At 45.5% G+C, this 14,817-nt stretch overlaps 1 protein-coding gene across 2 annotated transcripts in view; it reads left to right on the forward strand.

Moving 5' to 3' along the window:
• The window catches only part of PRSS12 (serine protease 12), a 77,636-nt gene that overhangs the window by 29,208 nt on the left and 33,611 nt on the right, over positions 1 to 14,817 (forward strand). For both annotated transcript variants that reach the window (XM_072625375.1, XM_072625377.1), the window contains exons 3-5: positions 3,821 to 4,002; positions 7,914 to 8,064; positions 12,108 to 12,286. In XM_072625375.1, the coding sequence (XP_072481476.1) occupies positions 3,821 to 4,002; positions 7,914 to 8,064; positions 12,108 to 12,286 (512 nt within the window). The remainder of the gene's footprint in view (positions 1 to 3,820; positions 4,003 to 7,913; positions 8,065 to 12,107; positions 12,287 to 14,817) is intronic.

Raw genomic sequence — 14,817 nt, forward strand, 5'->3', positions numbered from 1 at the left:
TTGTGACCAGCAGGCTCAGGGGAGCAAGGGACAGGGTTAATTAATTGCATGCCAAATTAGCATAGACATTTCCCCTTAGAATTACTGCTCAGGAAAGAGGAGGCAGTGAGGGCAGGTCCCTTCAGTCAGTCATGGCTCAGATGCTTCCCTGACACTTCTTGCCAATGACCAGTTGTGGGTGGACAAGTGACAGTTGATGCTGACCTAGGAAAGCAGACTTACGGCTTTACTTCCTGAGAATGGAGCAGGGAGAGGTTTACAAAATCCCCTGGCCTGGTCAATACCAGGCGTTCCTTTACGTAACCCATACAGACCCCTGGATTTGGAGTTTGGGGAAGTTGGTTCCTATCCTGCATCTGCTGAACCATTTGTACATCTACCACGTATTTGGCACCCGTCCCTAGGACCACAGAATTTGGGAGTTGGAAGGGCCCTAAGAAGCTATCTGGCTCAACCCATGCACAAAAGAAATCCCCACTATAACGTACCCAACAAATGGTCACTTGGTTTCTGCTTAAAGGTCTCCAAGGAGGAGGAGGAGCCCACATCTCCACTCTCTTGTGGCTGTCATTCTAGCTTGGGCCTTAATCCTTGACATTGCCACAGTCCTTGTCTGCATGCCACTCCTTGTCTAGATGTATTGACCCACACTGTCCTCCTTCCTGGCACCTTGGCTTCTCAGAATCCTGACCTTCCTTCAAGGTTCAATTTCTACCGCCCCTTGTGCAAAGCATCCCTTGTTTCACTAGTTACTAAGGTTCTCCCTTTAATTTATAATCCAAAGAGAAAGATGCCTGGTCAAGTGACAAAGGGGAGTGATGACCATGGACTGCCTATGGCTCCAGTAGTATCTTCATGACATCAACAGAAAGTGAGGGAGGTCTCTTTGCATTGGCTTATTTCATCCTGCTGCCTCCGCAGCCCAACCAATGAACACATCATAGGGGTATGTGGACAAGCATCAACCAGGATGGGCAGACTTGGGTAGACTGCCATCATAGGAGTGACCACCTGGTCAAGCCCCCTCATTTTACAGGTGGGCAAACTGAGGCCCTACAAGGTTTGAGAGAAGATCTATATAAATGAGATCTCTGTGCTTATCTGTGTGCCTGCTGTTTGCCCCAGGGAGTATGTAAGTGAGGGGAGAGATTGATGTGTTTTGTGTGAATCCTTAGTGTTTGTAGTGGTGGTTGCTCTTTAGGACCTTGGGCCAGTCTCTGGACCTTCTCTAGTTTCCTTCAATGTAAAATGAGGGGATTGAGCTAACTGACCTCAAGTCCCTTCCAGCTATGAGCTTGTGTGTAAATGAGAAGGGCATAAATTATTTCCTTTTTAAAACTGATCTCTGGAGGAAAAAAAACCCATCTTATTAACTGAGGAATGAAGGAAAGAAGAACACAATACTGAGACTGAAGTGGAAGGTCTTAGAGAGGAGAGGCAGTGTGGCATGGTGGGGGAGGGCACAAGTCTTGGGGTCAAACAGGTCCAGGTTCAAATCCTGCCTCAGATACTTAGGAGTTGTGTGACCCAGGGCAAGTCATTGAACCCCTCTGCAAGCCTAGGTAATGAGGATCGTTGTAATAGCTGGGAGTGGGTTTTGGTTTTTTTTATCATTTGGAAAAGCCATGAAGTTCCCAGAAGTCAGTGAGATTGCTCCAGCCATCCCTCTGCATGTCATTCCTTTCCTCATGTTGCCACCTCGGGCTAACCCACCTTTGTTGCTGCCATAATGGACAGTCTTGGCATCTGTCACAGGACCTTAAATGTGCCACCAGATTTACTGTCAGGAGTGGCATCATTCTGGGTGGATGCCCATTAGAATGAGTATTTAGAATATTTCATATTAGTCTGGATTCATTCAAAGCAATTTCTTCTAAAATCTGCAGATTAGATGACATGAGTTGAGATCCATCTGGATCCAGTCTGGTTCTTGGGCAATCAGCTTCATATTCTTCCTGGCCAACATTTGTTATTTTCATCAGGAACTGATCTTCTCTCAGATCATTTATTTAACTTTTAGCTTTGATACTAGTTGTATACAAATTCTCCCCAAAATGGAACCTTAGAAAGGACTTTGGAAATGTGGTACTCCAATGTCCTGCTATGTTCCTATAGTCACAGAATGTTGGAGGATGATGGAGTGGAAAGGATATTTAACTTGGATTTAGGAAATCTAGGTTCAAATCCACACTTAGGACCAGATGTGTGCCTATGGGTGGCTTGTGTAATATGCCTGAGCCTCTGTTTCCCCCTCTGTACATTGGGGGTGCTAATACAGGGTTGTCAGGACAGCTCTTTCAGCACTATCTAAATGTGAGGGATTATTAGGGCTCTTTCACACCCTCTAATGGCCCAAGGATCATAGATTATACATTTAGAGCACGTGGGTCCTTTAGACACCATTGAGTCAAATGCCTTCAATTTCCAAAGGGGGAAACTAAAGCCCAGAGGGATTATGTCATGCAGCAGATCACCTGAAATACAGCCACTTATTTTACCAATGATGAAATGGAGACCCAAAGAGATTGTTGTGGTTAGTGACAGAACTGAAACCAGAGGTCTTAACGAGAGCTGGTATGGTATGGTAGGCACTGGACATGGAGTCAAGAAAACCTAGATACAAAGTTTTCCTTGGATACATGCCAGCTGTGTGACCCTGGGCATGTCACCTAGCTGCTCTGGGCCTCTGTTCCTTGTCCTTGGAACAGACATCTCTACTGTCCCTTCTGGCCCTAAATCCATGAACATTCTACCATGCCAATCTGCTTTGTGCCTTTTCTCTCACACCAATAATTCTGTTTTTCTTGACCTGCTCCTGAAAAGATGCAGTTGGCCCAATGTGTGAAGCCATGTATTTCTGTCCTCTCTCTCTTAGGGGAAAGGCTTTGCCAGTGCTACTGCCCACTCTTACCATTTCTTTGTTAGGACAAGGACACTCATGCTTGGTTGGGGGCTGTATGAAACCAATGCCCAATGGTCCGTGGATTCAGGAGAGGGCTGCTGGGGAGCAGATAAGAAACCATCTGTGTGAGAAGTTGGCCTGTTGGTCACTTAGTCAGGCAATAAACGTTTAGTAAGCACCTACTATGTGCTAGGCTCTTGGGAAACAAAGACCTCAGGGAGCTTATACTCCAATAGGGGAAACATTGTGACAGAGTTATGTGTGTGCATGCGTGTACATGTACATGTACAAAACACACATAAAGCAGAGGACCAGTAATTATGGGGAGGGACTTAGGGGAAGGGGCAGTGTCCATCAGGTAGAAGTTGATATTCCAGCTGAATCACAAAAGAAGCTTGAGTCACAAGGAGGGAGTGCCTTCCAGGCCTAGGGGATAGGCAGTGCAAAGGCAGGAAGAGACAAGATGAAATGTCATGGGGACAGTCACCAAGAAAGCCAGTTTGGCTGGACTATGGAAGGGAAAGGCAGGAAGAACTTTCACTACCAGACAGAGCAGTTTCCATTGAGTCGTAGAGGTAATGAACAGGGAGCCGCTGGGGATTATTGAGTAGGAGGGTGACTGATCAGAACTGTGCTTGAGAACCATGGCTGATTTCTCTCCTTTAATTAGGGGCTATTGGCAAGGGTCCTTTTCTGCCCCCAAATTAAAGAGCTAGTGTTTATTTTAAAAGATCTGTAAAAATTAAAAGTCTTGCAGAACTAGTAAAAAGAATGAAGTTACTGTGGCTGGTTTGCCCAAGTTTTGATCTGACATCTTAATTTCCTAAAAAGCTCTTTTCCCTTTCCTTCCCTCTCCTACTCCCAAACCCACAGGCTCAGATGCTTATTTCATAACTTAACTGTGGTTTTCTCTCCCAGGGCCAAAGGGACAGCCAAGCAGACCCCAATGTCTGAACGGGGCCTCCTTCCCATTCACTGGAGCAGCACCCACTGCCGAGGGGATGAAGACAACATCCTGCTTTGTGAGACAGACACCGCTGGGCCCCCGGGGACGTGTCCTCAGAGAATGGTGGCTGCAGTCTCATGCAGCTTTTACCAAGGTACCACAACAACAACCAACAATTTTCTTCTCTCAGTTTTTGTGTGTTTTCAGAACAAGGAAACAGCCAGATATGGCAAAGAGAACAGATGGTGTGGAATCAGGAGGGCCAGGTTTCTAACCCTGCCCTTGATGAGTACTAGCAATGGCATCACTAGCAAATCACCGAACCGCTCTGAGACTTAGTTTTCTCAGCTGTAAAATGGGGATGAGAATACCATTAGTAAGGAGCTCACTGGGTTGTGAGGTTTAAACAAGATAGCGTACATAGAGTGCTTCATAAACCTTGAAATGAGACGTGCATGTATGTGTAACATGTTATAATATCTTACATGTTATATATTACTAATATACAATATGTAACAATTGCTGAAATGTATATTACATATGTATATAGGTATTTGTGATAATGGTTCAAATGTATGTATATATAAGCGTAGCTGAAATGTATATTATACATGCATATAGACATATATAATAGCTAGAATGCATGTGTACATATATGTATAGAATCATAGTTAAAATGTATGTTACATATGCACACATTTCATCTGTTGTTATAACGACAAATGACAGATTTGCCTTGGTTCTTTTCTGAGTTACTTTAAATGCAGTATAATTTTGAAATGTCAGAACTTATAGTCTTCTGAAATCTTTGCCATAATGAGCATAGCTAAGATTTGAATCACAATTTCCTTAGTTTTATAAACCTATTTTCATAATATTTCACTTTCAACAGATTAAAAATTATAGGGATGATACACAGGCAGTCTTTCTTGTGGCCTGGTGTCATAGGAAGAGCACTGGATTTGCACTCCAAAGACTTGGATTTATATCTTAGCTCTGCCACTGACTTCCTGTGTGAACGTAGGCAGGTCACTTTTCCCCATCTCATCTTTAGTCTCTTCTCCTATAAAACAAGAGGGCAGGACTCACTGGTCTCCAACATGCCTTCCAGTCCCAAGTCCTATAATCTTGATCTTTCATCTCCCATATCCCATCAGCTGCCAATACATTACCATTCTGTATTTATAGCATCTTCTTCCCTCCCCTTCTCTGTGACTCAAGCTTGGGTCCTCATCTCCTCCTGCCTAGTGATAGAACATTCCTAATTGGTCTTCTGGCCTCCCTTCTCTTTCCTCTCCAAACCACCCTTCATATCGCTCCTGAAATGGGCTTGTTAAAGCAGACTTTTAATGCCTTTACTCTGCCACTCTACACTCTTTTAAGCAGGCATTGATCAATGAGATAAAATGCAGACTCTCTAACCCATCTACAACGAGGCTCAGACCACACTTTCTGTTATTTATTTCACAAGATTCCTATTCATGCACTCTCTGTTCCAGACAAACACAATAAGTAGCCAGTCCCATTTTGACTTCTGCTGCTTCTTTGACTTTATGCAGGCTGCCCCTTTGACCGGGGCCATACTCCTTTCTCATTTCAACTTGCTCAACTTTTTCTGTCTCGTCAAAACCTCGGCCAAGTCCCATTTCTCCATGCAGCCTTTCATGATCTGTTCCCATACCCAGAAGTAAGCATCAATTTCTCATGCCTTTGCATGTCTCAAACCCCTCTCCACTCCTACAACAATAACTAATATTTGTATGGCAGGTTAGGATTTACTGAGCACTATGATCTCTTTGAAGCTTACGACCCTTTGATGTAGGTATGATAGGTGTTATCGTCCCTATTTTACAGATGGAGAAACTGAGGCTTAGAGACATGAAATGGGCCAGCAGCAGATGGGCAAGCAGCCCATCACTGGGCCTGGGCCTGATGCCCTTTCAGCTCTCAGTAACACTTTCCAAACCCAGGTTGGACAAGGATTAGCCTTTTGGAACTCAGGATCACCTCCATCCTGAGGTGAGGCTTTGGAGGAGGATCACAGGCTAGGAAGGCCAATAGAATCCAGGGGTTCAAGGCTTTAACTGAAATAATTGGTAAGATGATCCATCTGAGATCTCAGTTGGCTTAGATTGGGGAAATCCAGATGACATACGGTGTCTCCCAAAATTCTTAATGCAATTTAACTTCCTAAAGCATAGCACTGAGACTTCTGGGACAACGTGCATTTCTAAACTTTTTGTTGTCTTCTTTTACAATAATTAAATGTCTAACGAAAACTTTCCAACGTTGCTTCAGTCAATAACTCAAACACTGGTAGCATTTAAGTCCAAACTACTTTTAGTTATTTTTAGGTTTGCTCTGCTCTTAAAAAGAACCACACAAGATTCCTACCAGCCTGTTATGGCTTATTGGAATTACTAACCATATAACTGTCACAAGGTAGCCTAGGTACGAGGAATCATAAGGCAACACAAATTTATTGCTTATCTCCTAAGCGATAGGCACTATATGAGGTGTAGGGGATCCAAATACAAAGAATTAACCATCCCTACTCTCAAGGAGTAGTGCTGTTCACACAGCAGGACATTTGTAACGACATACCAAATAGTGAAGAGATATGCATAAATATGGTGTGGTTGAGGACGCTGGCATTGGGTGCACGAGGAAGGGTCTCACTGTCAAAGGTAGTGCTTTCACTACATGGAGAAGGAAAAGAAGGTCTTGGGGGCAGAGTCAAAGAAGGAGGGGGATTTGGTGGGGTTTAGATGTCCCTGGGACACCCAATTTGAAATATCCAGTGGGCAATTGCAATTGGTGACGCAGGACTGACAATGGAAGGAGATATTAGGGCTGGATATGTAGATCTGGGAGTCATCTACATAAAGATAAGGATTAAGCCTATGGAAGGTGCTGAGGATACCAATCAATCAATCCATAACCATTTATTAAGCACCTACTGAGGTCCAGACTTTGTGCTAAGGTGATGATGATGAAGAAGAAGAAACTGAGGAAAGGAGTGGGACATAGTGCCAAGGGGGTTTGAAATGAAGAGAAGGGGAGAAGACGGACCTCGTGTAGAGTGACTTCAGTTTTCTCTGTAAAATTATGAGGTGAGGTCCTCAGCTGAGAGAGGGTGAGCTGTAGAGACTTGACACAGGAAGAAAGCCTTGAGAATAGCTTTTGTGGGGAGTCAATTAAAGAGCAGTAAAAGAATTGCCATGCTGAAGTGAGGACCCATTTCAAGGTGGGTAACATGAATATTTATAATGTATTCTATCTCCACCGTTCAGTGACTTCCTCCAACTCCATCCAGTCCAAGGCCGAGGTTGGGCAAGGGAAGAGAGGCAGTAGGATAAGAGGCTGGGAAGTCCTGGGTTCAAGTCCCACATGCATCTGGAGAAGGAGTTTCCTTCTCTGAGATTTCTCCTTATCTATGAAATCATGAAATGCAGTCCTTATCCTTCTTTGGTGTTGAGCTCTGACTGGTCTTATTAATAAACACTGCCTGGAAATGTGACTGCTTTGGAAGCATCATGGCCAATAAGGCAAATGGCATAATTAATGAGAGCGTATTGGGCAAATGGATTCTTATGGATAGAAATCTCATCACCACCATAGTAACAGTGGAGATGAAAAGGTCTGGGAATTTGGATTCTCTTGTTAAAGAAAATCGATTTTGGCTCACAGTGAAAAGGTTAGAAGATGGGGCTTCAACCCTGGCCCTGCCACTCACTACCTTACCCAAGGGCCTGAGTCATTTTTAAAATGTGAGGCTGTCGTTAAACAGCCCATGAGCCCCAGCTCTTCGGATTCTGGGTCCTGTCCCTGCTGCTGTGTTTGTTACAGGCTTCTGAGAATGACCTTCCTGCCTGCTTCAGGATCACTTGTGGCAATGTGTCTAAAGTGAGGCATACTTTCCTTGTGCACGTGTGGTCTCTGCTTACACCTGGCTCATGGTGCTGCCCATCCTCATCCTTCTACGAGAGTGAGGTGTGTTCTAGCTTGCTGTGGTCTAGCATCCAGTGACATAGCTCTTTCCCTTCTCTGTCTTTGGACCCACAGCTCCTGCCTGGACACAGGTGCGGCTTGTTGGTGGGCGCAGCATCCATGAAGGCCGAGTGGAACTCTACCACGCAGGACAGTGGGGTACAGTGTGCGATGACCAGTGGGATGATGCCGATGCAGAAGTGGTCTGCCGCCAGCTAGGCCTGAGGTTTGGCTCATTCCCTGTTTGTTTGTAGCCTCAGGGATCAAAATCCAAGGGCTGTTCTTTTCCAATCGTGCTGCTGAAAGGTCAGACAGACCCACAGATCTGTGAAATCATCTGGTCCAGTGTCATTTTACAAAGGAGAAAACTGAGGCCAAGGGAAGGATAATGACTTGCTCAAGGTCACACAATGAGCACACAGAATGGGAGGGACCAGAACCCTGACCTGCCTCCACCAGCCCCTTTGTTCCTCCTGCTGCACTCACTGGCCCTTGGATGGCAGGAAGGTCAGTCAATCAGGCTTTTCCATTTGGGCCTTTGCCCTGACTCAGCCCTGGAGTCTTCTCTCTTCTTTGGGTCATCTCCTATAGAACCCCTGTCTTCCTTCAAGATGGAGCCCAAGCACAACCACCTGCTCCTGGAAACCTTCCTGATGCCCCAAGGCTAGGCTGCCCCTGCCAACGTGCTGGCACTTAAATCATTTCCATGTCTTTGTACTTATTCTCTTTAAACATGTTCTGTAGGTACTCCATACTCATTGGCTCCACCCTTAGAATGTAGACCATTTTTTTCCGCAGGGATTACTTTGCACTTTGTCCTTGGGGCCAAAGTGCTCAGAATAGTGACTCAATCACTGTAAGTGTCTGAATCTTTTTGGACCATTCCCAGCAGCCTCTCCTCCATCCTGCATCCTCTGTTAGGACCTCCCCAGCTGCCTCTTCAGCCCTCTCCTTTCTCAAGTCCTTTGACCCCTTGTTTCTCTAAATTGGTTTCCATGATTCTTTGTCTTAATTTCACCGTGACATTAAGCATGAACATATTTAACATACAAATGTCTTTCTATTATTCCCCACAGATGGAATTAGTCTGAATTCACAGGCGACTTGGGAGGGTGTAAGGGAACTTTGTTTTTCTCTCCTCTGACAGTCTTTGAAATATCCATTTTTACCTTTTTATCCTAAATATTATGTGAATATATTATCTCCATGGAACCTCTTGTCCAGTGAAAGAAGCAGTGAAAAGAACTTTAAAACATTCAGCTGTTTTAACAGCCCAATGATTGCACAGAAGAGCAATTGGTGAGAACCCTTTGGGCTGTGATAGTCTTTGCCAAAGGGATAGGGATGCTCCCATGATGTCAGTGGGATAGGGGATTCCCTCTCTCCCATGGCAGCCACAGTGCCTCCTCTGCCACTTGGAATCTCGAATCTCTGACAGCTCCCTAGATCCCAAGATGGCTGGGCACTTGCCCAGGGTCTCAGCACTCATATGTCAGACTGATGAGGTCAGCTCCAGACTCACTATTCCTCAGTTTACTAAGAATCCAATTGTTTTCTCACCAATCAATCATTCCACAGCATTTACGAGCATTACTGGGCACCAGGACTGGGGTTGGGTATACAGAGACGAAAATAAAGCCATCCCTGAGACTCACTAGTCTAGGCGGGGAAGATGATAAAAACGTGTGTACGAGAGTCTACAAAGAGATGTCTGGTAACTTGGGCAGGGGAGGGCGGAACACAACAGCTAGGAGGAGGAACAGAAGACTCCAACCCTAGATGCGCTCCAAAAGAAAATCCTTTTGGCTATTATTTCAAATCGAGTGTTTCTGTACATTCTGCACATTGACACAAGTTCCTTAATGTTTTAAATGTTTCTTGGTGTAAACCTGAGGCGGGCTGGAGGCTGGACAGTCAATCCCTTGTCAGCCATATTGACATAAGCCACCCTTCTGGCTGTGGGTGCCGCTCTTCTCCTCAGACACAGAAATATCCTTGAGTCTTAGGGAACAAGGGCGTCCTTGGGAAATGCTTATGGCTCCTGGCAATGGCCGCTTGGTCTGATGGGAGGTTATTTCTTAAAAATGCAGGAGAGAATTTAGAATTTTTTAAAATGCTAAAAATAAATGAATAATTTGAAAAAAAAATTTCTATTACTCCTCCTTCCGATACTGTCTTTTAAAAAGCAGCGTCAGTCACCGTTGCTCCGAGGACTCAGACGTGGGCTGGGGCTATCACACCCTGCCTTTGGGATTTCAGGATCCCACCTCTGCCACTGTCCCAGCTAGAACTTTCCTCAGTTTCCTCCCAGGGCCCTCTCCAGCTGGCCTGCCCCCTCTTCAATGAATGGCTTCCTCCTGGGTTCTCCTTTATGCGTTCCCCTCCTGTCCCCGCTCCTGGCTTCCAGATTTTGAAAGCAAACCTTCCTCCCACCCCTGCCCTACCTCAGCTTTCAGCTCCCTGAGGGCAAGGCCCGGCTTTCCTTTTGCTTGTGTTTGTATCCCCTGCACCTAGTGAAGTGCCTGCATATAGCAGGTGCTTAATAGATGCTTGTTTTTTTGTCTTTCTTCCCAGCTCAGGAACCTCTAATAGCTCCCTATTACAATAGGATCACACATAATGGCACTAACTGTCTTTCCTGTGCTGTCTGTGACTCACCATTTTACAGGAGATTGAGGCTGAGAAAGTTTAAGGGACTTCCTGAGATCACACAGCTAACAGGTGACGGAGGCCAGATATGAACTCAGGTCTCTCTGACCCTAAATCCAGTGTTCTCTGCACTGTGCCACCTTGCTACCTGGATGACTTTGGGCAAATCACTTCCTTTCCCAGCCTCAGTTTCCCCATGTATAAAAGAGGGGTTAGACTAGATAACCTTTGAGGTCTGTTCCAACTCTAGACCTATAATCCTGTCATTTCCCCTCCTTAGGCCTCAGTTTCCCCATCTGTAAAATGAGGGCATTGGATGCAAGGCTCCGGAGGTCCCTTCCAGGCTTGATCTATGACCCTCTATGCTTCTAACGGCTTCACTCCGACAGACAGTCATGGGAGGTAGCAAATGCTCAGAAGAGGTCAGGGGAGAGTTTGCTGGGGAGAACAGAGGCAGGCAGAGTCCAGGCTCCTTCATTCTGACGAGACAAAGGTGAAGACGCCCATAAGAAGCAGAGATTACATGATTGACATTAAAGTCGCCGGATCCTTGAGTCCAAACTGTCTAAAGAGAAGTCCTGGTGTTTGAGATTCAGCGTGGGGGAGGGGAGGCCCTGGAAGGAGCCCTCCGTGAGCTGCCTGACTTTGGACAGGTCACCTTCACTTCTGGCCCTCAGCTTCCTCCTCTATAACACAAAGGGGGCAGAGTCGAGGATGATTCACACTCAGGCACCTTATAGCTCTGTGACCCTGGGCAAAGCATTTCACCTCTCTGAGCCTCAGTTTCCTCATCTATAAAATGGGAGGCCTGGACTTGCTTCCTTGACTAAGATCCCTGCCATCCGAATCCCTCCCAGTTCCACAGCCACTGGTCCTTGCATAAATTTAGGACAAATATAAGTTCAGGGCAATGGAGCCAGCATGTCCCATCCATTGCCGGAGAGCCTGTTAAGATTATCGTGTGAGCATTTATTTACACCTGGGAAATTGGCCACGGCTAGAAATGGGGGCTTGAGTCCTTGTTTTGTTGACTGTCTAAATGTAAGAAAGTCATGGAGGAAATGTAAATAACGTAGATTAGGCTCAGTGTATGTCATGTGTACAATTTTTTTGGGAAAGCCAATTGTTAAATATTTACCATCCCAGCCCGAATACTATGAAGAGTTAAATTATTGCCTTGAGAGATGGGATTATCTTAGAGTACAAACAGGAACGCTAGCCTTTGTACAGCACCTTAAAGTTTGCAATGTGCTTCCTTCCGTCTCCTCTGATCCGCCCAACAGCCTTAGGAAGTAGAGGCTGTTCTCCTCACTTCACAGCTGAGAAAATCGAGGCAGAGAAGGGTTCCAGGGTTATGTGGCTAGAGAGGTGTCTGACACAGAATGTGGAGTCAGGACTTACTGACTCCCAGTCTTTGACTCCAGCCGCTGTACCACCTAGCCGCCCGATGGATGACTCCGATGGAATGCGGTCCTCTTAGAACGAGGACATTTGGGCACGAACACCACTGACCTTTACAGACCACAGCCCTTCCTCTGCATGTCCATCGATGTCTCTGTGTGGGCAGGCGCCTGGGTGGCCGTTGCAATACTTGATCTTCTGGTTTGTTTGTTGGTCTAGCGGGGTTGCCAAAGCGTGGTCGCGGGCCTATTTTGGGCCAGGATCCGGCTCCGTCATGTTGGATGAAGTACAGTGTACAGGAAACGAGCTCTCCTTAGAGCAGTGTCCCAAGAGCGCCTGGCAACACCACAACTGTGACCATCGGGAGGACGCTGGCGTCTCGTGCACCCCTCTGACAGGTATGCAGGCTAGCAGTGGCGAGCCACACTCTCCCACTGGGACCATCCCTGTTCTTCCCAAACCCTCCCCCTCCATCAGCCCACCAGGAAAACAAAGCCTCCAAAAACCTATGCACAAAGGGCATGCCCAGGGCAACTGCATCTGTCTTTCGTGCAGTGAAGATGGCTGGTCTTGTGGTTCAGAGCAAGTCCAGGACTATTATTTCAATTTCATCTTTGTGTTTAACACAACACCCTGCACACAGTAGGCCCTTAGTACTGACTTATCAAACTGAATGTGATTGAAGGACGTAGTGTTACTTTGTTGTGTGCTGAACAATCACTACCAAAGAGCAGTATTGATAATTATAATTAATCGTGTTCATTCATCTCCTCCCCTGTGTTGTCCAAGGCAGATCTCACAACCTCCAGGAGCACTTTACCTTCAGAAAAAAGGTGATGCCAAGGCAGTGGGAGTCTGGTTCACTAGATAACAGAACGGATGACAGGTGATCCCTCACCTGGCAACCTCGCTAGCTCCTGTGTGTTCAGTTACTGCCTCTATTATGATCATTCCCAGACCTTTATATTCCTGGTAGCTGGGTAATCTCATACTTAGAACTGTTTTGAAGTTGGAGGGAAATTGTATATTGCCTACTTGTGGTTGGACTGACAGAAAAGTGGATTTGGGTTTCTCACCATAAGATTCAAGTGAGTCATTTCACATAAGAAACCCTGCTTTAGAGCAGTAGGCTTGGTCAGGACAAGACCTTTGGGAGTCAAGACTAGATGTCGAAATGGATGTAAGGAGAGTCCTCAGCACTGGGCCAAAGCAAGACCTAAGCAAATCCTTCAGAATCCAACCAAGGTAGCAGACCTGGAACAGCACTAGAGTTTTCTGGCTGAAAGTTCTGTTTCACTGAGTATAGTCCAGGCTCAGTAGGGCCAAAAGGCAGCATCCAGAGGCAGCCAGCAGAACAGTGCAGAGAGACTCAGAAAAAGAATGGCCCTGCCCATCAGTGAACCGTGGTGCAAATTGTTCCTGAGGGACCAGGCCACCAAGGGTCAAGCCATCTCAAGTTGTGAGTCCTTCCAGGAACATGTGGTCCCTCCTCACGTGCCTACATGCTGTGGTTTTCCACGTTTGTATGTATCTTCTACCATGGATACTATGTACATTGGTAGAAGAGTTTTTCCTAAGTTCATTGGGGGAATGTCATGCTTTGGTTATTCTTGTTTGGTAAATCTAGTTTAGTAAATGTTTAGAATTAGTGTTGTCATCTTGGATGATTTGTTAAATGGAAAGCATTCCAGTGGGGGCTCAAAACCTACAGTTGCTCCCCCCACGCAAACCCACAACTTGTCAGTGTGAGTACAGGATGGGTGAGCAAACAAATTTAGAGAGAAAAGTGGGCAGGGGCAGGTTCTAGGTCTCATTCCCATGCCATGTTCATGCTAAGCTACTAAACTAGCATCCACACTATCCCAAAAAGACAAGGGATGGAGGGAGAGAAGAGAGAAAGTCCAGCAGCAAGTGGGAAATACACAACTTCCTGATGGTCCCCAAACGGGTTCTAGGTATTAGCATTGACCAGCAACCATGTCTAGAATTCTCCTATCACTTGTATCTCCTTCTAGCTCCAGACAGAGCATATAGATTATCATTTCTTTAAGTGGTATTTTGGGTTCCTTGTTATGCATTTGAAATTCAATGTAAAGCAGATCCCCTCATGGAGATGGAGCTCCAGAGTTTGCACGGTGCACATTTTGAACCTTTAGGTTATGTTGATTTTCCCCCTCTTCTTTTTCTTTCTTTTTTTGGTCTTTAAAAAATGCTCTGTGTTATATGGGATGGTTCTGGGAAGGTGAGGGAGAAGGACATGTGGAAAACAATAATAATGTAAAAAACCCCGTAGAAGACATCAGTAAAAACTTTTTTAAAAAAATAGCTAGCAAGTTTGTGCTATACTGGGAAACTGGAAAAGAGGGAGAAAAATCCTGGAAGAGGAGATCTAAATTATTGGGGTTTTCTAAACCATATTTGGATTCTGCCAGTGAAAACTAGTTGCGGTTTGGAGCTACACATCTAATAGAGATGAGAATTTATTAGTTAGTTTTTAATGACTATTGAGAAAGAGAGCGAGAAAAATTCTTGTGATGATACCTTTAGTAGACCTGATCTGGTACAGGCATGGAGCGGGGAAAGTGGGGACCCAGGCAGCCAGTTTTCTTCTTTCCCCCTGAAAGGCCGTGTACGATGATTTTCAGTGAAAGTCATGCACCAGAGGGGAAGGGGATTCCCAAGTTATGGCATGTCCGCAACAGAAAGGGTGCTGTGCTCTCGGAGCAAAGCAGAATTAAGACAACTCAAAGTAAATGTAGGATACGCAAATTTGGAGTATCCACCCCAAATGTTCACACAGACTACCTGTGCCCAACCTGTGGTAGAGCGTTCCAAGCTCATATTGGTCTGATCAGCCACAGTCAGACACATTGAAACTTGAGTTTATCATGGTGATGTCATTTTGGTCCTCTCTGAAAACGAAGGACAA

This window comes from Notamacropus eugenii, chromosome 7 (assembly GCF_028372415.1).
Source record: "Notamacropus eugenii isolate mMacEug1 chromosome 7, mMacEug1.pri_v2, whole genome shotgun sequence".
Taxonomy (NCBI): Eukaryota; Metazoa; Chordata; class Mammalia; order Diprotodontia; family Macropodidae; genus Notamacropus; species Notamacropus eugenii.